Consider the following 26,382-nt stretch of genomic DNA (forward strand, 5'->3'; position numbering starts at 1 on the left):
CTTATGCTGTTATGCTGAAAGTTCCCATGATTTTCCTAGTTTCCATTAAAATAATTATTTTGACACTGGATCACGAAAACAGCAATGTGAGAACTATAAATTTGTTAATGTCAAATACCCTTTAATTTATTTACAGCCAATCAAGTGTTCTTAATACTTATTTTCCTTGTTAACTGTTCTCTGGTCAGTCAATACTCCCTTTTTTTTTTTTAACTATCAGTGGATATATGTCAAGGAGAATTGAGTAAAATCCTGACCAGACCCTGCACAAAAATAATCTCAAGTGACCAGGAGGCCTAAGAGACCATACCTCTTTTTAGAGAGGAGAGTAGAACTTACCCTGCTGACTTCTTTAGGAGTCGTTTCATCTAAAAGGAAACAAAACAAACAATTAGGCATGCAGGTAAGTTTCACCACTGAATGAAGAACAAGATATCAAACTTCAGACAATTTCTGCATCTTTGCACAAAACATAACATGGTTCAATAAAGTAACTGAAATATCGTAAGACTTGTGTGCATTTACAATCTTTTAAACTTTTAAATCTAAAAATCAATTAAAATTACAATAAAGTATTCAGGAATTCTGTCCTGACTTAATAAGAATTCAAAATTTCCTACACCTCATAAGTCAATTCACAGGTCAGCTAAACCAGTAAGTCCTATATTATTCTACTAATTTTAAACTCCAGTAAGGCAACTGTTAGTATTGCATAGTCTGAGAAGTAAAGCCCCTTCACTATCAAACATATGCCACCAACATCCTACATACACAAGCAAGTTAGGGAGCAGACTTAGACTTTCTGTTCTGAAGATAAAGGTGCTATTCCTGTTGATTTCTTTGGATGGGGAAAAGAAATCCTTGTGACCACAAGAACAGAACAGTATCACTGAAGTGATCTGGCACAGCACATTAAAAGCACATTGTTTACAAGGGTTTAAATTATCGTATATATACACACACATACTAGAATGTTTTATCCTTTCAAATGCAAGCAGATCTCAGGCATTTTTTGCAATTTAAATATGTAAAGCTAATACAGGTACAATACCAGAGGACCAGCTAAAATACTGACTAGTATTTCTGAAAATGAAGGCAAAGCAGTTATATAGCAAAAATATATCTGTCACAGGAACAGCTTCCAACTTCCAGTTCAACACCACCAAAAGCAGCTTAAACACACCCTTAAGAAACTTCCAGATGGTTAGCTGTTTCTGAAATGGTTAGCTGCTCCTATAACATGAAGGGAAGTATTTGTAAGCTTTTATTTGATACTAGGAATCAAATTACTATGCTTTGGAAATTAATTTTAAGTCACCAAATATATTTAATCACACAGAGAAAGATCGTATGTTTCTGTCTGTGGCCCTTAATTTACACATATTTTGATACATCTCTATTAAGTGGATTTTTCAGATATCTCTGTCAGACATAGGCATAGTATCACCTATGCTGTATTTTCTCCAAAATCATCCCCAGGTGAAGGAGGGATATACAGGTGCCCTGTGAGAAAGGCACATTTACAAGTACTTCAATTTTATCACCAGCAAAGTCTCTTCATATCTTGACATTTAAGATGAGCTTCTCTAAAATCTGATTTCTGACACTAAGCAACAGAAGATATGAACAGAAAATATGCTGAAAAGCATGAGTAAATCATACAAGTGATCTTCTACTGGATCAAAATTAATTTATTGTAATAAGCCTAGTATAAATGACTACCATCCCAATGCTGTGGCTTTCACACCACTGTGCGACGTAACTGCTACTGCAGTTTCCACTGACAGAAGATAGACTAAATACACTCAATCGAAAGCTTACTACACAGCATAAAAGTCTACATTATTTCTATTTCAGCCACCATAAAAAAAAAATCAGTGCTCCAATATCAGAAGGAGCAATTCATGATTTCCTATTCTTTGAGATCCTTGACAACGCAATTTCATAGTCTGAACAAGATGTTATAAATGGCATCAACCCAACATGAAACTTCCCACACATATACAATACAGTCCTTTAGTTTGTATAACATGAGATACACACAGGTTATACTCATGTCAGGCTCCTGCCTTGCAATTCATTACTTCCTTTATTTATAATAAATAATATTTTCTTTACAATATTTTTTTTATTCATGAATCATTCTTTTACTAAGAAGATGAATAAAGGTAACACATGAAGTCCCCATCCAGGTCTGGGTCTATTGGACCAGGAGCGCGGCGAACAGAGTGGGGCGAGGCTCTTCGCGCGGGACGGAGAGCACTCGTCGTATGAGCAGGGCCTCGTCTGGGAGCTCTGCTCTGGCTGCCCCGGCGGTGGCCAGAGTAGGCACCCAGACAGAGCCGATGAGAGGGGAGGCTGCAGTGCAGAGCTCGGGGTGCAGAGAGGAGAGTGCCTGCACTGGTCTGGTGAGGGGAGGGTGCACAATAGGCAGGGCTGCACTCGGTGCTCCCTGGTGGAGGTCCTCCTGCAGCAGGGGCTGAGCTGCGGGATGCTGTCAATAGGCTGCGAAATGTCAGGGAAGCTGAGAGGAAGCAGGAATGCTTGCTCCCGGCCCAAATTGTGCAGGGGCCTCGAGCTTCCCCTCTGCCTCATGAAGGAAAGAAGAAGGCCGTTAACCCAGGAAGCTGGGAATTAGTGACAAAAAAAAAAAAAAACAGCAAAAAAAGGGGGAAGAGAACAATTAAAAAAAGCAAGGAGCTTCCTCCTAAATCTGTTGTCCCCACACAGAACAGCTTTGCTGTCCTGCAGGGGGCTGACAAGGAAGCGCACTCGAGCCAGAAACAGCCGGCTGATGCACTGGTAAAGAAGATCTCTACTGGTGCTGCCAGGAAAAAGCGGCAGGTCGTAGTAGAAGGGGACTCTACACTGAAAGGGACAGAAGCACTCGTCTGCCGGCCAGACCCCGTCTCAAGGGAGGTGTGTTGCCTACCGGGGGCACGGATCAGGGATGTGGCAGAAAGGCTGCCTGCTCTAGTAAGTCCCACGGATTATTACCCACTCCTGGTGATACATGTGGGTGCTAGGGACATAGATAGTAGTAGCCTGGGGAACAAAGAAGGATTACAGAGCCCTGGGGGAGGTGGTTAGGGGCTCTGGAGCTCAGATTGTCTTTTCATCAATTCTCCAGGATACTGGGGAGAACCTAAAAAAAAGCTAGGAGGATTTGCCAGGTTAATAAATGGTCAAAAGGGTGGTGTCATAGTCAGGGGTTTGGGTGTCTTGAACATGGGACCCAAGTTTGTAGGCCAGGTCTACTGGGGGCTGGTGGAGCTGCTCTAACGGGAAAAGCAGTTTTGGTAGGAGGCTTGCCAGACTGGTCAAGGAGGCTTTAAACTAGATGCGTTGGGGGAGGGGAGCATCATTCCATCCCAACACACCCAGTCAGTTGCCAGCACCTATAATAAATGCTCTGAGCAATGTAGAGATATCCCAGCTGCTCCAGCCAATGAGCTGGCTTCATTTGGAGCTCGGCTCAGATGCCTCTATACAAGTGCCCATAGCATGGGGAACAAACAAGAGGAATTAGAGATGTGTGCACATCTACGGGGGTATGATATAATAGGCATGACAGAAACATGGTGGGATGGCTCCTATGACTGCAGTGTTGGAATGGAAGGTTACAGGCTCTTTAGGAAGGACAGGCCTGGCAGAGGGTAAGGGGAGTTGCCCTTTATGTTAGGGATAGGCTGGAGAGTATGGAACTCTGTCTGGGGACAGGTGAGCAGTCCACAGAGAGTTTGTGGGTCAGGGTTAGAGGAAGAACAGCTATGGGAGACATTACTGTGGGGATCTGTTACAGACCGCCTGATCAAGGAGAACCTGCAGATGAAGCACTCCATAGACAGATAGGAAAAGCCTCACGGTCACAGGCCCTTGTTCTCATGGGTGACTTCAACCACCCTGACATCTGTTGGAAGGACGGTACAGCCTGGCACAATCAATACAGGAGGTTCCTCGATTGTGTGGAAGACAACTTCCTTCTGCAAGTAATAGAGGAGCCGACAAGGAGAGGTACCATGTGTGACCTCCTGCTCACCAACAGGGAAGGGCTCGTTGGAAATGTGGCACTCCAGGGCAGCCTTGGATGCAGCAATCACGAGATGGTCGAATTTGAGATCCTCAGGGCAGTGAGAAGAGCATGCAGCAAACTCACTGCCCAGGACTTCAAGAGAGCAGACTTTGACCTCTTCAGGAACTTGCTTCATAAGGTTCCATGGGATACAGCCCTAGAGCACGGGGGGCCCAAGACTCTTGGTTGATATTCAAGGATCACCTGCTGCAAGCTCAGGAGTGTTGCATCCCAACTAGAAGGAAGTGCAGCAGGAAGGCCAGGAGACCTCCTTGGATGGATAAGGAGGTCCTGAGGAAAATTCAGTTGAAAAAAGAGGCTTATAAAATATGGAAGTAAGGACAGTTGGCCTGGGAAGAGTACAGGGATGTTTTCTGGGAAGCTAGGGACCAGGTTAGGAAAGCTAAGGCCAGTTAGAATTAAACTTGGCTAGGGATATTAAGAATAACAGGAAGTGATTCTTCAGGTACATAGCAAGTAATAAAAAGACTAGGGAGAGCGTAGGCCCCCTCAGGAAGCTCTCGGGAGAACTGGCTACACAGGATTTGGAGAAGGCTGAGGTTCTGAATGACTGCTTTGCCTCGGTCTTCACTGGCAAAGGCTCTGACCACACCACCCAAGTCTTGGAAGGCAGATGCGGGGACTGTGAGAATGAAGACCTTGGGCCCACTGTAGGAGAGGATCTGGTTCGAGACCATCTTAAAAATCTGAACATGCACAAGTCCATGGGTCCTGATGAGATCCATCTGCGGGTCCTGAAGGAGCTGGTGAATGAAGTTGCGAAGCCACTGGCCATCATATTTGAAAAATCATGGCAGTCAGGTGAAGTTCCCGATGACTGGAAAAAGGGAAATATAACCCCCATTTTCAAGAAGGGGAAAATGGATGACCTGGGGAATTACAGACCCGTCAGTCTCACCTCTGAGCCTGGCAAAATCTTGGAGCAGATTCTCCTGGAAGGCATGCTAAGGCACATAAAAAACAACAAAGTGCTTGGTGACAGCCAGCATGGCTTCACTAAGGGGAAATCCTGCCTGACCGATCTGGTGGCCTTCTATGATGGGGCTACAGAACTGATGGACAGGGGTAGAGCAGTTAATGTCATCTCCGTGGACTTGTGCAAAGCGTTCGACACTGTCCCACACGACATCCTTGTCTCTAAATTGGAGACATCAATTTGATAGGTGGACCAGTCAGTGGATAAAGAACTGGCCGGATGGCCACACGCAAAGAGTTGTGGTCAATGGCTCAATGTCCAGCTGGAGACCAGTAATGAGTGGTGTCCCTCAGGGATCAGTGTTGGGACCGGTCTTGTTCAACATCTTCGTCGGTGACATGGACAGTGGGATTGAGTGCACCCTCAGCAAGTTTGCCGATGACACCAAGCTGTGTGGTTTGGTTGATACACTGGAGGGAAGGAATGCCATCCAGAGGGACCTGGACACACTTGTGAGGTGGGCTGATGCCTACCTCATGATGTTTAATCATGCCAAGAGCAAGGTCCTACACCTGGGTCGAGGCAATCCCAGGCACAGCTACAGGTTGGGCAAAGAAGAGATTCAGAGCAGCCCCGCGGAGAAGGACTTGGGGGTGTTGGTGGATGAGAAACTCAACATGAGCTGGCAGTGTGTGCTCGCAGCCCAGAAAGCCAACCGTATCCTGGGCTGCATCAAAAGGAGCGTGACCGGCAGGGTAAAGGAGGTGATCTTGTTCCTTTACTCTGCTCTTCTGAGACCTCACCTGGAGTATTGTGTGCAGTTCTGGTGTCTTCAACATAAAAAGGAAATGGAACTGTTGGAACAAGTCCAGAGGAGGGCCACAAGGATGATCAGGGGACTGGAGCACCTCCTGTATGAAGATAGGCTGAGAAAGTTGTGGTTGTTCTGCCTGGAGAAGAGAAGGCTGCATGGAGACCTCATAGCAGCCTTCCAGTATGTGAAGGGGGCCTATAGGGATGCTGGGGAGGGACTCTTTATTAGGGACTGTAGTGACAGGACAAGGGGTGATGGGTTAAACTTAAACAGGGGAAGTTTAGATTGGATATAAGGAGGAAATTCTTTCCTGTTAGGGTGGTGAGGCACTGGAATGGGTTGCCCGGCGAGGTTGTGAATGCTCCATCCCTCACAGTGTTCAAGACCAGGTTGGACGAGACCTTGGGTGACATGTTTTAGTGTGAGGTGTCCCTGCCCATGGCAGGGGGGTTGGAACTTCATGATCTTGAGGTCCTTTCCAACCCTAACTATTCTATCATTCTATGATTCTATGATTTTGCTGGGTACAAGACATAAAAAAGGACAGATTGTCCTTGTACCAAAAAACTTCTGATTTCTTTCTGTGAGGAAGTTAAAAGAAACATGCTAACCAGGAAGGAAAACATAACACCTATGGTATTCATTAAAGGTAAGTTTTATGGGCACAATTATTAGAGACAACAATTTTTCAGAATTTAGGAATATATAATCAATATGCCTTTTTTTTTTTTTTTCAGAAGAAGAATAAGCAAAGTATTTGGGAAATTTGGTATCGAAACTCCACAGATGAGGTTTGCAATTCAGGGATTATGAAGTGGTGGGGAAAAAAGAAGGTATTTTTAGGGGAAGGAGAAAAGCAAAAGATGAGATGAAGAACAGTAAAAACAGCATTAAATACTTGGTTAATGTATCTAGATGAAAGTTAAATTACTACATAATGATCCAGAAAACAATTTTCCATATTAAAGGAAAACAAAGGCCTAGCAAGATACTTACACACACCCTCAAGAGTAAAGGGAAAAAACATGACCCTGTGCATCTGGAATGAATCAAACTGCTTTTCTAGAGACGAAGTCTTTAAGGCCCAGGTACACACCAAGTGATTGGATGCCTCAGTGCTGGCACTGCTTCGCTGTGGTTTTATCCATAGCACAGAGTATGACACTTCATTTAAGACTTGGTTTCTAGGGAAAATCACTGGAAGAGCAGTTTTTCCCACAAGTTATTTTAACAGCCAAAATACAGGATTAGTTAGTGTATGAAAGAAAATGGGGGTGGATGAAAAATACCCTCAAATTGTATATTCTTGTTTATTTAAAAGCCATGCATTCTGTTTGTTTGAAAGGTACAAATACACCAATCCCTTGTTTGTGAATCAAGTTTTATCCCTGCAAAGTATAAAGCTTTTAAAGAAACAGATTAACCATTAAAATAAATTCAGAGACATTAAGTACACCAATAAATTGCAGCTTGCTACACAGTTAAATCCCACAGAAATATTCTGTACTTGAATATAAAGGTCTCCATTTATGATGGTATTTTGTGTGGGAAAACAGCCAGACAGGGGAAAGTGTTCACTGAGGGAAATAAACACCCTGGGAGAAAGAAAATGTTTGTTAAAGAGCTTATACAAAATGTGCCAGCCACTAAAAATTTTTCAGTTGGAGTTCACTTTTTCCTTAGGCATCATATACAATCAACCATGACACAAGAATGAGTGTCACCTCCAAATCCTGTTAGTTCGTAGTATTGCCATTCACAGAATTTAGAGGGAACATCTTAAATTTCTGTGCTACCTGACATAATTATTAACACAGAGTAGTACAACAAACTTGGATGATTTAGTTCTGGCACTCCGAATAGGCCAACATTGTTCTTAACAGTTCAAAAAATAAAGTGATGAACTCTTGAAATAACTATATATACAAACACTAATTTGGCTGTTCTGCTGAACTGAGGCTGTAGCAATGTGTACTTTTAACACCAAGACCAGAGAAGAGTTAGTTTAGTCCTCCAGAAGCATTAGGCAAACATCAGTAATACAGCAGAACACCCTGGCTGAGCTGAGGCTATAAACTCTCTTATGTTAATGTGCATTGATACCACAACTAGAAAAACAGGAAACTAAATTTCAAGGACTTCCCTATCCCCGTACACCAAGTTTGCTAACCGTTACTGATGAACAATAATGTTCTTCTACTCCACAGTGAGCTGTGGGGTCCAGCCACTAAGTGTGTAGAAAATGGTTCACTTTCTAAACTTTCAAGACCAGGTAAATGTCCTAGCCCACAAGAATAGTTACACTCAGTTTTATCTTGACAGCTTTGCAAACATTACTATCTAAAAAGCTCTCTTCAGAGGTTACTGAAACCAGGAGGAGGTATGGACGAGTGAGAGGTTTTAAGAACTAATTTACAATTGAACAGACTTTAATACTTCAGGTTTACTACCTGTACAATTAACAACTGCACAGTACACTACAGATATGCATAATAATTGGTATGGTAATTAAAAACAAAATCCATCTGCGAAAGCTTCCATACTAACCTAAGACAAGCAAGATAGGAAGAAGTAGAGAAAAACAAAGGGAATAGAAAAACTGCCACAGAAGGCTCAGTTTTCTATTTAGCACAATATACACAATGTTAGGTTTACTTTGGTTTGGAGTTCTCTTTTTTGGGGGTTGTGTGAAGGGGTGTTAAATGATGTAATAGTTCATTTAATAGGAAAAAACAGATTTCATTTTGCACATCGAAAAGAAAAAAAAAACACCTCATTTCATACTTGCATTTCTGTGCATGTCTTTTTAAAAAAGAAAAACAAACAAAACCAAAGGTGAATCTTGAACTGCAAGATGCTTAGTCAAGAGTAGTCACAAAGGCAACTTTAATGCAAAGCAAGCTTTCAATATCTCAGATATCTTAATGCTAGGAAGCAATAATTCTCATTTTTATCATAGGAACTCTTTCAGAAAAAAATATATTGCACGTTCTCCCTGGTCTTATGCTGTTCTTTGCTCTCTGCAGTTTAATACTACTGCTGGTCCACCACTGTTGATGACAGCAAACAAATGCTTAGGATTAATTCTGTTTGTGAGATCCCAGATAGCTGTATGGTCACATTTTCCCGCGGAATGTTTTCCCACACAATAGATGTCAGATTGACATAAGAATTTTTCTTTTCAAAATATGTTTTAGGCTCCTTTTCCTTCAAGCTAATAAGACACAAGTTGTTTGGAATGCAATCAGACCAGCATAAATATCTTTGCTGCTTCTTTTCGCTTGAGAAGCATCATACACCCACATTTCAATAGAAACTCCACATCAGCAAGTGTGGATTGGTTAAAGACTGATCTTGCCACCACGAAGTAAAGTTTACCAGGTTCAATTTACTTCTGTTGTAGAATGGCATAAATCAGATTAAGTTGGTCAGTCTATTGTAATTGCAATTTTCATCCTTGCTTGAGACAGGCTGCATCCTTCTTTCAGACACCCCGCATCTGGCAGCTTATGTCTCCACTGAATTGATAAGATGTTTAAAGACATCTTAAACTGTGGGTGAGTTTCCTAAAGTGGCAACTATCACATCTATATAAAAGGAAAACTAAAGCTATAATTCAAAAATGTTCTTGCTTCTTAATGCACAATCTCACTGAGATAGCTCCGTTAAATACTACTGTTAACTCCTAAAACTGTCTGGATTTATTTCACTTGTAACATTACTTCATAGAAAACTAACTTGGACAGTTTGGTTAGATATAGACTTAGAAATTGAAAGGGAATATTCATCACTGGTTGCATGCTAGGTTTTTTTCCCCTAAGCAGGACAAAACATGAATTCTAGCTTTTTTACATCAACAGTACAATCCATATTTTTTTAAGTTCCTGAAAGAGGATGCTCAGTTCCTCCTCTTCTTAAAAAAGTAACACAGATCAGAAAATAAGTAAGCCCTGAACCAACACTTTTTTGCAGACGGTAAGCAGAGAAACATATTGTCTGACAGGTGTCCTAAATGTTTTATACACTCCGTTGCATATAAGCAAACAGGAAGCTACACAAAATAGGAGCCAGGAGACCGTGCATTTGACTTCATTAAAGAAACTTACATATTTGGAAGCTCGTTTTTTTTTTAGCCCTCACAAAACTGATGAAACATTTGGAGTGATTTTGCAGGACAACCTATTCTGCACAGAAAATTTCCAAAAGGGACCGTATTAAAGTATCACCTGTCCTTGTGAGACCAGATGGGCATATGGAAGATCCCTTGTTTCTGAAATTGCTTAGCAGTACAAAGCTCTGCACTTTCTACATGCATGGACAAAAAGTTCTCAACTCTATGCACAATGTGACAACTTTGGCTGATCTAAGCAGGGTATTTCTGCAAAATTACGATCAAAAAAACCCCTTCAAAATTAACACAGACTCACCTTCCCACTTCTGTGTAAATACCTGGATGATTGATGTGCTGCTGAAACTGTGGAATGATATCTTTCCCACATCAGCTAAAAGTTTCATAAAATTCTGTAGAAGTCTCTCAAATTGAATATACCTCAATCATGTTGGAACCAGGAAGAAGTTTCCACCAGTGAATGTACTTCACCAAGAAAGTCTACAATTACGTTTTATGGTAATTAGCCTATGACTTCATATCCTATTCAACACAAATAATGAAGAGAGTGTTAAATTGGTTAGGTCATCTGTCTCATCAGTCAACGAGGTGCAATCATCATTGTTTATTACTGGAATACAGTCACTAGACAGTGGGCAGGTATAACAACTTAAAATTCTTCTCATACTTAACAGCTACATCTCTTTGCTTGCATCTACTACTTTTCTTGCCTGACATTCAATTCTTAGTGTTCACTGCACTAGCTGTTGTAGACAGCTTTTTTAAAATTGATTACAGGTCTTTCAAGCATATTTGGTGAAGGAAATCTCTCATCCAGTCTTAGCACAATTTCAAAATCACTTTTGTTAAATCAAACTTGATTTTCTTCTATTTTTTCATCTCAGAGTCCTGCTGGTTGCAAATATAAGGTATCCTTAAAGTTTACTGCAATTGCTGTATTTCAGAAACAGCACTGACACTGCTGAGCTGTTCTCTCACTACTGAATAGAGCTATTCCTTCACTTTTGAATGCTTCCAATATACTGCACAAAAGTTGAAATTTTATTGTGTTCAGCAGGTGCTTTCAGTGAGAAGGAAAAAATTACATTGGTGTTAGGCTCAAATACTCCTCAGACATACCTGAAACAACTCCATCAAAATCAACAAAATTAGTACAGTGCGCAGAAACCACAAACGCTGTTATGCATTAAATGTCAGGGCATTCCCCTTATGCTTAGTGATCCAGGGCTGAAGGAGACCATGAAAAAAAGAACACTCATGGGTACAAGTTACTCATGGTTACAAGTTAATCCTGGAAGATTCTGACTGGACACAAGGAAGATTTTCACAATGAGAACAATCAGCCACTGGAATAATCTTCCCAGGGCAGTGGTGGACTCACCAGCATTGGACACTTTCTAAGATTCAGCAGGACAAGGGGGATGGAACATCTAGTCTAGGTCATGCTTTGCTAAGAAAGGTTGTACCAGATAATACCTGAGGTCCCTTCCAACCTGGTCTATAATTCCGTACTACTCAAAGCAGGTCTTACAAAGCTCCAACAACGTGAGAAAGCCACACTAGATCTTGTCCATTGCAAGACATTTGGATATTTAAAAAACCTGTATTACTCTGCATACTCTCTGGACCCTGCCAGGCCTCTTGGGTTTGGCTTGCTCATTCATAGTCCATGAATACCTCTTGCTGACTGATAAGATCTCTGGAGGATTTTAAGGAAAGGCTCTTCCTCCTCCTTCCCCAACATCTCCATACAGCCCATCCTCCACACTGAGCCCTACAAGACAAGGGAAGGTATCACAGAGTGAACACACCTCAGTGCCACAAAGTTCCCATCCATGGCATGGAGAGACACTTCAAAGGTTTATTGGCCCAAACAGCAAAAAAAATTCAGGAGGTTCTCAGCTTCTGGAGCAGGATATATTGCATACAGCTCAGTGACAGCAAGGAGATATAATAATCTTGCACTTGTCGGGAAAAATATGATCTTACACTTACCTTGGGGAAAAAGAGTGTCAGATACCAATGTTTTTACTATACTTTTTTCCCATTAATTCTTTCTATTTTGTTCTTATCCCTACCTTTTTGTTTACTGGTTCTCACCTCCTTCTGTTTAGAAACATATGGGTTTTTTTCAGGGAAAAATACGTCCATATAATGAAATTGGAAGCTACCAGACTCTTTTGAAGTTGTTAAAATATTTTCAGATTCCAGCCTTTACCTGCTATAGAGAATCTAAAGCAGAACAAGAATCTTTGCAGGCTGCCTGACTTTCTTGTTTCCGTGTCTCTGACTACACTGAAAAAAAAAAATGTTGTCACTGAACTTTACAGCAAAATCCTCAATATCTGCAGAAAAATCAAGACTGAGCAGTTTTCTTCTCTCTAGACCAGCTGACAGAAGAAACAAGAGAAACTGCCCCAGAGGAAAACTCTGCTAACATCAACAAGTATAATGGATCATTAGAGTTTGAGATGATGTGTTACCACATGGGAGGGTGTAGTGATCCAGTCTGAAACACATTTACATCAAGGGAATAATTTCAACCCCTCTGAAGAAACTCTATTGCAACTACAACATGCATACATTTGTATTAGAGATGCATTTTATTTATTTTACCCTGGAGATTGAAAACTGAGAAAATGTTCAAGTTAATCTAGATAATACTGAAGAAGAAAAAGTGAGAGAATAAAATTTCCAAATTAAGTCTTTTTGCTTTTGGGATATTTCAGCTGATTTGTTTGTAATCATAATCAAGCTCTCAGTGACTGTGTGTTGAGTGTTTAGGAATAACAATGTGCTGGTAATTCAGGACTTTGGAGCCTTTGAAAAATTACATATTACGCTAACACGATAAACAGGTTGAAACCAAGAGATTGAACCATTTCCTACTTATCTGTACCAACCGCAATGAGTGAAACATTTAGCTTTCAAGGAGGAGAATGTTGGCAAAAAAATAATTATAACTTCAGTGAGTGTAAAGGAACAGAACATCTAACTACAAAATTACAGATAGCTCTCTATGAAGGATAATGATAGTACCAACTGAATTTCTAAACTAGACGGTTTTACTGTATAAAGATTTATAATTATGGATAATTATAATGCACAGGAATTATACAAGAAAAAAATTACAAATAACAACAAAATTTATCTTTTTGGATGCTTTACAACAACAACAAAATCCAAGACATGCTGTGGAGTTCAGGATTCTTATACTGGCACTTCAGCAAATGCAAAATATTACCTCTCCAGAGTGGCAGGTACAGTATCAAAGATACTAGGCCAGATTTAGAAAGGTTTTCAGGCAGTGATACATGCACTAGGATTGCCATGAATCTCTAAACAAGTCCTGAACAACCCATTCCGTGAAGTGAAACGAAATTAAATACCCCGACTATGGGTAGGCATGATGGTTTACCACAGCTCAAGTGAGAATGATCATTCACAAAGTTGAGGGGACTCCACCACTTGTGACCCTACAGAATCATCTTAAGGCCCTGTACTATGTAATGAATCTCTGATTTAATACATGAAATAATTAATGAAGACTGTAATACAGGACAGTGAGCTTGCTAAAAAGCAAATGTGATACATACCAGTTGTTCCTGGCTGAAAACAGAATGTTCCAAATGGACTGTTTGTATACCTCCGACTGGTCTTGTGTAAGCCTTGAGGACACACAGGGACAGCCAACACCAGGCATTTCAGCACCAGAACACGTTGCAAAGTCACGGCACCTAACAGTCCTCATACATCAAGAATTATTACTATTAAGTACCTTGGCACATCAGCGTTCAGAGTACTCAGTCCTTTTATCCCCAGTGGTTCCCTAAGAGATTCTGCAAAAAATCAACAGGCAGAAGCTAGACCTCAGTGGACCCACTTCTCATTTCTTAATATACCTACCAGTAGATCCTCACTCTCCATTACTCCAACAAATCTACTGCACACCAACTCTAAGTACAGAAACTTTGACACAGACTTCAGGTAAAGGACTGGCTGTACTATCACGCACAACTGCTTGTCCCATTGTAAGGGTCTAGCTGACCGAAACATTCGATCATGAGCAAGGGAGGTAAATGACAGCACCTCTGCCTATGAGAAAGACTTGGTGACAGAAAGCATCCCATTTTCAGAGGCTGCAAGGCAAATATGCCTCAGACACACACCCACACAGAGAACAAGATTACCTTAGCAGTTTCAGAAGGAATTCTCTGATCACAGCACACATGACAGATATCAAGGAACAAGGAAAAAAAAAATGTAGAAACGTCCAAAAGAAAACTGCAAATGCAGATGCACAAGCTTAGAGTGAATGAAGAGCTGGATGTGTTCATGCAAGACAAAACTACCTTGAGATACTTTTTTATTTAACTAGCAAAATCCAATGCAGTTAGTAAATTAATTGAAATACTAATAAGGACTCGGGGAAATATATAAAGAAATCAGCTGGGAAGCTAATAAACTATATCTAACACAGCAGTAAAGAGAGAGTGGAAGTACCACTTCTGTCAGCGGAATAAAGGGAACCAGAGCCAACTGTACCTCTTCAGCATGGCTGAAGTTGCCACCTGCTGGGATAAGGAGCTGTGTCTATATCCCAAATTGTCAATCTAAGAGAACTACTAATGATCACACACTGAGAGCAGGCAATCAACTGAGAAATCTATTCCTGCAAGTATGAAAAGGGTAATTTATAATCTAAGTCCCTTCTCCCCATGCCTTCAAAATAGTTTTGAAGCAGTCATGATGGAGGAATCTCATATTTTGTCAGTTACAGCATCATTCTTCCCATCTTCCTTCCAACAGGCCTGCCGCACAGTTCTGTCAACACCAACAAAAGTTTCTTACTTAAGACAGCATCACACAACTACCTGGAAGAGGAATTTGGAAAACATCTACATGATGCAACTGCTTCTTGGACACTTTCTTTATATTCTGCATCTACGTAGTTAAGGAAGAGAGCTGTGTTAATTAATCCGTTCAGGTGTTACACTCACATAGGCATATATATAAGGCCATCTGATTTTCACAAGCAATAAATGGCCAGCAGCACTAATTAATTCAGGGGTTACCAGGGGCTTGACCGTTTCTAAACACCAGGCCAATTGTTTTGACACGTGATTGCAGGAGTGAGATTAAGTTACAAAAAAGCACACCAAAGAGAACAGCCTCAGAACTACATAATAAGCTGGTGATTCAAAAGACAAACATTAACATAATTAAATAAGGCAAGACTGAAAGTGGAAAGAAAAGCCAAAAAAAAAGAGCTTCAGAACAGAATTTCAAAAGGAGGAGATGCGAGGAGAGACAGACAGATTGTAGAATGATCAAAAAACTTGGACAAAGACATCATATGGAACTAGATGATCTGTAAGGTCCCTTCCAACCTTAACCATTCTGTGATTCTATGCTACTAACTTTGATGTACTTTACTTCTGCCATGGTAGAAAACAAGTTCCACTGAAAAGAAAAAATAATACTGTTTATTACCTATCAAAAAACCAAGCTGCATCTAAAGAAAATCATACATGTAATTCACAAAGCAAGATTAGTGCAAAACCATATCCTTTTGTTTGCAATGCTGTTCAGTACCACTGTTAAAGAAAAAAATGGAAACTTAAATAGTAAGCTTTAAAAATACAGCTGTCAAGAAAAAAGGCAGTTGCTTCAACGTGCTTTGCCATTTTCCATCAAGTGAACAGATGGCATTATTAAAATTCTAGTAGAATGAAGTATTTATAAGTCATTAGACAACACTAACTATACAAAAAAAGACAGTAATACTGCAAATAAAGCTGCAAGATTCAAAATAGCATAAAAGTACAAATAATAGTTATAAACCCACATTTATGAGTTAGTGTATAAAGACAATCAATGCCAAATGAAACAAAAGCACACAAAAAATGCATGAAAAACTCCATAAAACAGCACTTTATTTTCCAGGGTCACTTCCAAGTTACTCCATGCATTCTGAGCCTGAATTCTATACAAAGGGTTTCAGTCTATAAGACAGCTGAGATGGAAAAAGACTGTTCATTTCACTACATTTACTTTTCTTTAAACATATATGTAAAATTCATTCTATGATATACAATAAACAACTAAATTACTGTAGAAATATACCCCACAGAAATTTCAGTCTTATTCTCTGTGGTGATATTCCCAGAAAATAAACAAAAGGTCAGCCAAATGCATCTAAGCACATGTGTCCATGCTTTTAAATGCTGTACCAGACTGGCTTATTTGATACCTGAGATGCTTTATCTGCTGTTCTCTTCATTGTTTGGAATTATTAGCATACACAGAATTCACCCAGGAATCGTATGATTTGTAATTGTTTGTCTTAGTTTCTATTGCCATTCTTCCAGCCACAGCAACGTCTTGACACAGTAAAGTGGTGTCTGTTAGTATTCTAATTTACTTGAAAAAGATGCAAATTCCTGTCACCTTCAAAATGTGACAAAATGGATTCACTATAAAAAGAGATAGCTAACACACTGAAAATTCAGCTTTCACTCCAAACTAATACATACCAGTTCCCATATGTGCTGATTTATTCAGATGTGCACCACTCCTCTCTGCAATTTTTATTAGCACAATCTATGTTAAGGTTTAACTCCTTTAAGCACCCTGTCCACTCTCAGCATATTTTATCCAGTCTAACACATAATTCTTGGAAAGTCCTCACTTTGATACCTACATGGAAAATGATTCAGAGGGAGATGCACATTGTTTTCAAATGTGCATTTTTTTTCCAGCATTTAAAGAATTGTATGGCACTTCTTTTTTTCTCTTTATGTACCCATTACCCAAAACTTACCCACTGTATGCCAGTGTGTGCCTATTAATCAACTACAACTGATGCAATCTCAGATTAGAATACTTGAAACTGCCTCATTCTGAAGAGTCAAACCTACCTAGAGAAGAATTGCAAGGACAGCCCCAGAAAACCAACCAGCAGAAACCAAGTCAAGAGGGAGCTGCCACCTCTGCACTCTCCCCCTTGGGGCAGTTTTCAGCGGCAGTAACTCAGTGAACTGTAGATAAAATCTACAATGACATAAGCACATGACCAGCGTAAGGGAAAGGCTGGATATCCACACCCAGGGATGGAAGCTGAGTACAGGTTTAGATCAACCAGAGAGTTATTTCCTGGGAACCAAGAGTTTCTGGCTTGAGTAAATACTGCCTGAGCACACAGGACTCATTAGCATCTCAGTTTCTTAATGACTGGGATATTCAAGACTAGCTGGTGCCTACTAAAAGAGCCTGAGTTTCTGAAGACTCTTAAGGAAGCACTGGAAGTTGTATTTGCTGAGATGGTTGTTAACTATTTATTTTTTTTTTTCCTGAGCATAACAACTTCCATCAAATGTAGTATTTTCATATTTAATAAAAAAATGCTCTTATGGCTACCTTCAGGCAAGAGACAGACACACACACACATCCTCTTTAGTGAAATGTAGCTGTTGCAGAGATGTCTAGATTGAATGGGTTCTTCCATTTAAAGCGTATGATGACCTACATCAACATTTGTTTCTATTTATTAGTTTCCTCTTTCCTTTTCCTGGAAAGAATAAGAAATTTAAATATGCTTGAGATATCTGTACAGCAAGCAGAGAAAAGCTTAGGTAAAAATTCATGCTACTATCTTCAAATCTTGAAACACTGCTTTAACATTTAACACAAACACAGTTAAGTCATACCACTGAGCAGCTTCTGTTGGTCCATTCTCCATTTAAATTATTTGGGATTTACTCTTTAGATTACAAAATTCTAGAAATGTTCAAGAGAGGAAGAAGATTAAGACTTAGAATTATTGTTAGCTTCCTGGTTTTGATTGAGTCAAATCTCCAGAAGAGAACAACCATGTGGAGAAACTCACTTTGACAGCACACTGGCAAATTCTCTAACTTCATTATATAAAGATGCCTGTGATTCCAATTACTGATTTATGCTGTAGTATTACCTTTACTTCTTTGTTTTTCCACTACAGTCCCAGATACAGTGAAGGAATCCAAAACTACTCCCTTTCTTTTGTTTGCTTGCATACTGTAGTATGGCAATGAAATTGGATCAGATATGCCTACAACATCAGTGACAGGGTAAAAAACTGCCCACTTCCAAGAAAAATCCCATCTAGAGACTACAGTTTTTACAAAGATGTTTTAGGAATTAAATAAGTCTATCAGTTCCAGCTTTGGGTCGGGATTAAATCTTGATTAAATGCTTCAGTTCTATTTTAAAATATTAGTCACTAGACTTATTTTCATTCCATATAGCACTTAGCAATAATGTCCTTTATTTTGACGTACAAAAAGATTTCCCATAACCTTAAAACAAGTATAAAACTGCAGCACTCTTTTAGAAACTCTAGGCTGTCTAACGTAACTGCTAATATTAATATAAATAGTACTTATGACTTGAATTACAACTTGCTATATTCTGGGAATTATGTTTTCCTTAAGACCAAAGAAATCCAGGCTCTCTAGTATCCTACCTGATCAATCTAATAGCTGGAAATGAAAATCAGCAAGGAAATGAAAACGAACAATAAATACTCTATATTTGTTGGGATTTATTAGCTGTTAATCAGCCAAAAGTGATGGGTGTCTCAGCCTGCCATCAGCAACACATTATACAAGTAATTCTTCCTTTTAGTCGTCCAAGTGTATCTGCTCCCCTTGGTTTCGTCCATTTCTTATCTGTTCTATGCCACCCCAAAGGGCTGCAGTTTCAGCACATAACAGGATCCTTAAAGAAACTACTAGTTAAAACTGCTTCATATTCCTGCCTTTACTGGGAATGTAGCCAAGGATGTTTACAAAAAGCTTGAGTGGGATAAGCAGGTAATCTATTTCTTTAGCTTCTCTACTGAGAGAGCAGCTCCATTTGTCACATATTATGCCACAATGTCTTTGAAATACTAATCTTCAGAGCAGTAATTTTTCTAGAAAATACTAAAACCAGTAGTGAAAAATTTATAAGATTCTGAATTTGTACAAGGACTCACTAAGATAAGGATTTACAAAAAAGCTACAAGAGTGCTTCAGACATGAGTTCAGTATGAGAGGCAGGAGTAAATGCTTAAGTACTGACAATTTCTTTAACATAACTATTCTTCACATACAATATCTTTCTGGCCAAAGTCACAGAGGCTTCATCTTTAGACATGTTTTAGGAGCAAAACAACAAGACCTTTGTATGATCAACTCGAAGAAGAACATTGTTCAGCATGTATTCTCCTGTGGACATAAGAAATTGGTCATTTCAACTTGCTACGAAGAATTCCACATATCTCTTCTCTGGAAAAAATACATTTTGTTTTTGCATAAACCTGGGCTTTCCTAGTAGAATTCATGAAATTAACCGGACCTATGTGTGGGTTTTTTTCCTGTCTATATGTATGTGAAACTCAAGATATACTTTCTGCAACCACTAAAAGGAGAAATTCTGAAGATTAAAGATGACAGATGAAAAACAGTTAACTAAATATGCCCTCTCTTGTAAATAATCAGAGGTATTTTCAAAGGATCAGACTGAAATGATAATAGGATTACTGGAAGGTCGGAAGAGAAAGTTGATACTGTTCTCTAGATTCCTCATCTGTTTGTTTCCTTGAGGAAACACAAGTTACCAAGCCAGTTTTCACTAGTTTCACAGGTCTGCATTCCGGACATGTTCATTTTCAAAAACCAAAGTGATACCTGACACAAAAGTCCTGAAAGATGGACTAGTGAGAATGAAGAAACACCTGCCCTTCTTTTAATTTATTCTCTTTATGGAAATGTATGTCCCTGTCACTTACCACAGCAACATTTTGAGAAGTACAGATGAAGCCTCAAGCATATGAAAACACTAATGACAGGAGCCCTTGTTAAAGATTATTTTCTAAGAGGTAGGGTCAAAACTCACCAAAGCTTTATTAAATAAAGCTTGGTGTCAGTCAGAAAGCCCCTGACTGCCTGGCCCCGAGACAAATCTCATCTATCTGCTGTAGAAAACAAGGCTTTACATGAGTGTCTCCATTTCTGAGCTCTTTAAGAAAATCCATCTTCAGAAAGAACACTGGAAGATAGCCATGTCTGAGTGATTTGGACTGATCAAGAGAGAAAGAACCTTGAAACCAAGGGAAATCATTCCATTACTGTCACATATAAAGAGGAATGGAAGAACTCAAAATGAAAACCTACTAAAAATCGTCTAACTCCCAACAATCTACACAAATATATTTATATACATATCAAAAAAAAAACACAACACAAGCCTAAGGAGGTAGACGAAATTAAGGAACACACTTTATCAAAAGTCAAATAAGGTACAAATACAAAGAAGCTGATGCTGATCTAAGTAGGTGTTGATTTAAATGCCTGAAGATGTTCTACATAGTGGCACTCAAATGGCAAAAGGCAATCATTTCTTAATAGTCAGTAGCAGATAGAGCTCTTCAAAAACTCAACTACAAAACTCTGGCATTTAGAAAACTTTCAGTGAAAATGACAGATTATTTGAAACAAGACTTTACCGAATATATTAAGATGCATCACAAATGTATAGAAAAACAAGTATAACTCAAGTATTAAGATATTTATCCAAGATTTTATGCACATTTATACAGATAATTAGCTGACGGACAGCCACATAAATAACAAATGACAAGTTCAGAATGATGACATGTCATCCACATCTGTGAACAGGAACACCGTCACTGTCATAATGCAAAGAAAATATTCAAGTAATCTACACCATATGGAAAAAAAGCATAGGTTTGGTGAATTTCTTCCAAGTGTGTTTTAAAGCCTCTTATTTATGTCCCTATATTTAAGTGCCAAACTTGGCAACACTTAAATACACCTTTCTGTGAGGAAACATACATTTGTAGCACATATTACAAAATACAAGTTCATCCACATAGACTTATTTGTGAAATACAAAATTGCCATCATGGGCCAGTGATCCATTCATCAGTATTAAGGTCTGAAAACACTCAGTAAATGATGCTGGACTGGACTGGGTCAGACAACAGTATTTCTGAGATTTTCTATGTTTTTGTGACTCAAATACTGCCCTGTGCCACCTATTGTGATGTAAAAGACAAACATTTTTAAGAGTCTAAATTGTTTTCAGACCTGCTCAAACCATGCTGATTCATAATTTGATAATTGTTATTAATCAGTGCAAACAAGGGGTTTTGATGGGGGAAAAAATGCGAAAAGACTTGTAATAATATCCTTTTCCTATGTTATATGCTGCCATTTTCACTGTACTTGGTGTATATAATTGGCTGCTACAGCATTCCCCAAACATTCATACACATCAGAGATTTACTCTCACTGACGACTCACAAGAAGCAAAGCTTTTTCAGAAACACAAGCATGTTGGCAGAGGGGAAGATAAGAGTTCTTGTTCTATAAAAATGTGTTTGGCCAGAGAACAGTTGGAAAAGACATCTGGTAATAGTGCTTGCCTGTAAAAACATACTACCATTTGTAGAACTAAAATTTTGCTTAAGAAAAGTAAGAGGTAATACGGAAAACCAAGATTATTCCTCGAACACATTTATATGATTTAGCATTGAACATGCATGTGACGATAAGCCAGCAGGTGTCACAATGACACAGCTTCCTAGGTTATACAAAGCAAACAGAGCACATTCCAGTAATTGAAAATGAAGTAAGCTCCTAAATACCTAAAGAGTCTAAAAAGATGTCCTAAAGAGGCATCCACTGTATGGGTGATGATAACTCTGATTCAAAAAAATGGGTCACTGTGTAGTTACCAGCTTTAAAAGTTGTTTTGATAAACCTTCACAAGTGTTCCACAGTAAATGTAAAACCAGTGCCCAGTAAGTCCCCAGAAATAAACTATTGCTATGCAAATACCTGATGCACTCCATGAAGACATTTCTGAGTGCTCACAGTGAACCCACTTGAACTGAATTAGTATAATCGTTAGAAGTCTGTTGTCACCTCCCCACCCCAGTCATCAAAACCCAATACCACTGTTACACCCAATTATGATAAATCCTTCAAAAATTTGCACACTTCCATGCCTATTATTAATCCTCCCATGCCTATTATTGAATTGTGTCTTATTAATTTCCCAACCTTTGCACCCCATTGACACAATCTTTCCCCTTCCCTCCTATAATGAAATGAAACCATAGCACTTTGGGGTGAGGACCACAAACCCTGTAAAAGAGCTCCCTTCTGTTAGCTGAACAACTAGACAACATACAAAACACATGAGTTTTGCATTAAAAAAAAAAAGTTATTCTATTGCTCAGCAATTTCAATTGCATAAGAATTAACCTCTTTCTGCAAGATAAAGAAGATTCGCAATAATTTCTTATGGGTATCTCTGTATAATGCAGGTTGGAATAAAGAATACAGTAATTTAGCTCAGTACTGCAGCTATGCAACATGAGTCTGAATAAGGTGCTATCTCCAAAGGGTTTGAAAGATACTTTAGTGTTGCAACCGAAAGACCTTTTGCAGTTTTTCTAAAAAGAGCCATAAACAATGTGTTAAATATAAAAACACAATTTCTTTTTCAGCATATTCAAATGAGATATTAAGACAACTTGACTCACAATTCTAGCAATGGATGTTATATAAATCCCAGAGAGGCAGCAGAACCATAATGATAGAGAAGAATACCACTACTCTGCTAAACTGAAAGTCCATCTACTCGAGTTCGTTGCCTATGACAATGGCTAGGAACAGCTTGTTATAACAAAAGATGAAGCAACTACACTGTATGAAAAGGAGATAGAGCACAGACTACAGATACATGGAGTATACTTACTCCAGTATGTCCTCAGAGCAATCAGATGCTTATGAATTCTCTCAGCTGGAGGCTACATCAGGATCATAGTATGTAACAGCTCTTGATGAAGTATTTCTTCCTTGGAATGTGTCTAATCACTTTTTGAACCCATTTACATTTTTAACATCTAAAATAGCTCATACTAATGAGCTCACAATTTAGGCAGGGTTGTGTGAAAAGGGACGTCCTGTTGTTTCAAATCTGTAGCCAATCCATTTTGCAGGGTGCCTTTCAATTCTGCTGTCATGAAATAGGTAAATCTCTCAACTGTCTTCATTGTGGCAATTATAATTATAAAACTTTACAGCTCAGTTTTTTTGCAGAATGAAGAATCACCCTCAGTTTGCTAGCAGTATCAAAGAAGTTGTAACAGCGTAAAGATAACAAGCAAGACAGGCTTTATAAAGAGGTAATATTGCTATCAGGAGTGGAGGTCTTTTAGTGGCTGAATTGAACTGGACGCATTGGTCTGTGCAAAAAATTCAGACCTTGCTAACAACAGCAACAAGAACCCTATAAAAGAGCACGAGATCTACAGACATTAAATGACCATCCTCAAATGTCAGATACTTAGTTTAATAGATGCAAATGTCTGCATGGAATTTATATAGAAGACAAACTCAACATTACTGTTGAGAAAATATTATTCTTTAAACAACTAGTTCTTCTTTTAGCTTTTCAGTCCTCATGGTTAAAGAAGACAAGTCCTACAAATAAAATTTATACCTGTTATTTACTCAACACCAGTTGACACCAGTTTTATAACCTATTATGTTTTCCCACAAAACCTTACACCTAAGCTTTAAGAGTTCCACAGAAAAGAAAAAGATCCATCTCTCTCAGATCCAGAGAAGATTATAATTTCCTCCTGTTCCTCAATCGATAGTCACTCATTTAACTCAAATTTTCTAAATGGTTAAAAAATAATTAAACATAGTTAAACTCAGTGTGCTGTTACCTGAATACATTCTCCAATGACATCAGGTTAAATGATTCCCCCAACCCTCACACAGTACTAATCAAACAGTTCATTGTCCGCCTGGCTGCCCTGAGAGAACTGGTACATTATCACATACTGGCTCAACAAAAAGATCTATGTTAAAAAAAAATTTACTTTCTTGCTTGTTTTTTGAGCTTTCAGAAATATAGATTTTAGACTTCTACACATCTGATCATCTTTGCTCATCTATGTATCCTGAGAAGGTGACATTAACTGTACAGAGCATCTGACCTTCACAATAATTGCAAATTTCTACAATGACTTAACAATGTTTCCTGTTTGGTTGTATTTGGCTGTACTATCTATCTGCTGCTAAGCTCTAATGGCTGTTTTTTTTCACTATATTCTCAGCATTGCTCCTTAAGCTGCACTAGCTAATTCAGGTTAAGCTTTAAGTATCAGAGGAAATAGGGCTGGAGACTGGGCTTGTACATCGCTAGTATCCAATTAACTGTTTGCACCCACAGCACCCACCCACCCACTTGCACCTTGCCAGTTTGCACTTTCCAAAAACATTTATTTGGGCTCAGATGAGATGACTAGCACTCTGACCAGGACCATTCCCGGAGGTAGTTTGGAAGCAACATCCTATTTGGGATGAAGGGAAACTAGTTTAGCCTTGTAAATGTGATTTGTGTCATGCAACTTGGCCTGAGAGGCAAAGATCAGTCAAAATTTATTTTTATCCAAATACTTTATTCTTCAATTACTCAGCTTTATGAGGTTCTTTTGAGCCTCTATGCATCTGGCTTTAATTTTCAGTACTTCTGAAACTTTATCACGGGATCACAGAATCGTTTAGGTTGGAAAAGACCTTTAAGATCATCAAGTCCAACTGTTAACCCAGCACTGGCAAGTCCACCACTAAACCATGTCCCCAGGTTCCACATCCACGTATCTTTTAAATAAGTGACTCCACCACTTTCCTAGGAAGCCTTTTGGTGAAGAAATGTTTTCTAATATCCAATTTGAACTACCCCTCATGCAGCTTGAGGCCCTTTCCTCTTGTACTATTGCTTGTTACCTGGGAAAAGAGACCAACCCCCACCTCACTACAACCTCCTTTCAGGTAGCTGTAGATAGTGACAAGGTCCCCTGAGCCTTCTTTTCTCCAGGCTAAACAATCCCAGTTCCCTCAGTTGTACCTCACAAGACTTGCGATCAAGACCCTTCACCAGCTTTGTAGCTCTTCTTTGGACACACACCAGCACCTCAACGTCTTTCTTGCAGACGTGAAGACAGTATTCGAGGTGCGTCCTCATCAGTGCCGAATATAGGAGGACAGTCACACCTCCAGTCCTGCTGGACACACTATTTCTGATACAAGCGAGGATGCTCTTGGTCTTCTTGGATGCCTGGGCACACTGGCTTATCCTAGTATGCATCCATTTTTCCAGAGAGCCTATGAAAATAAAAATTCCTCTCAGACTGCTGATGACCTCTACAGGGAAATTTGTCTAGGCATTCCTATAGTTCACTTCCCAGATTTTAGCAATTTAGTAATCTACATGAGGACCTTTTCTCTAATACCTGTATCTTTGAATCTCACTGAAGAAAGAAAAGAAAAATGGAAGAAAAAAAGTAGTTTATTATCATCTAATTGAAAGTTAATTGCCAGGATTTAATTCATTATGCTTTAGTATGAAGAAGTCATTTTTGGACAAAGCTGCATCTTCAAAGCACTTGACCTACCAGTGACCATTGAGATAAACAAACACAATGAGTATTTACCATGAAAAGCACACTGTTTGAATCACATGCACATGCACTAAATGTGATAGACAACAACAGGACAACTAGTCTACAACTCTATGTAATCAAAGATACTTTGAAGGATGAAGTAACTGAACATCATCATTAGCTAAATCATGATAGGATGACACTGAAAATTGGTAAGTATTCATTATGCCCATACTACGAATATACTGATGTCTGCGCTTTTCTGTCTTTACAATCTAAATTTAAAGTCTTAAGACAACAAAGCAGTTTCAGAAGTTCACTTTCTGCTGAAAATCTTCACTAGTAGCAAATATGAGGTTAAGGTAAATATCATTATTTGCTTCCACCCACAGAAACATAAAATCATCTATTTATGGAGTATAGCTTTATCATTTATACCCAACTAGCCATTCTCACAGAAAAGGATATATTTTCAGTTACCCTCGGGACTTCCTTTACTTTCTCAGAAATAAAAGAGATGGCAGAATGTTTACACATGTATTAGATATGGACAAGGTATCGAGGAGTTTGCTAAACTGTCTTCACTACTCACATACAGATCATCCATGAATAAATATGTTAATCATCCTTTCTTTGTGCTGATGTTGTTTAATGGACTATTAAACTGCATGACCACATATTGTGCTTTTACCAAAGATATAAATCTCATTTAATGGACAGAATAAACAATGCTAACATATATACTTAGTTCACATTTTGTCTTTTGATCCTCATGGGTCAGTGATTAGAGGCCTCATCCAGACAACATTTCCCAAGTTAATACTTTTGTCCTTGGAGTTAAAAAGCTACTTTCCCATAAAAGTTAATGACTATTCCCGTGTTCATATTTATTGCTTTCTCAGCTTCCAGCACATGGGAA

The 26,382-nt window shown here is 39.0% G+C and overlaps 1 protein-coding gene across 5 annotated transcripts in view; it reads right to left on the minus strand.

The window, feature by feature from the left end:
- Positions 1–26,382, minus strand: part of PDE10A (phosphodiesterase 10A) — a 365,274-nt gene that overhangs the window by 68,089 nt on the left and 270,803 nt on the right. For all 5 annotated transcript variants that reach the window (XM_057406923.1, XM_057406922.1, XM_057406921.1 and 2 more), the window contains exon 3: positions 340–368. In XM_057406923.1, coding sequence (XP_057262906.1) covers positions 340–368 — 29 coding nt within the window. The remainder of the gene's footprint in view (positions 1–339; positions 369–26,382) is intronic.

The sequence above is a fragment of the Pezoporus wallicus genome, unplaced genomic scaffold (genome assembly GCF_028554395.1).
Source record: "Pezoporus wallicus isolate ANWC-B61680 ecotype Strahan unplaced genomic scaffold, APGP_CSIRO_Pwel_v1 scaffold_6362, whole genome shotgun sequence".
NCBI classification, from domain to species: domain Eukaryota; kingdom Metazoa; phylum Chordata; class Aves; order Psittaciformes; family Psittacidae; genus Pezoporus; species Pezoporus wallicus.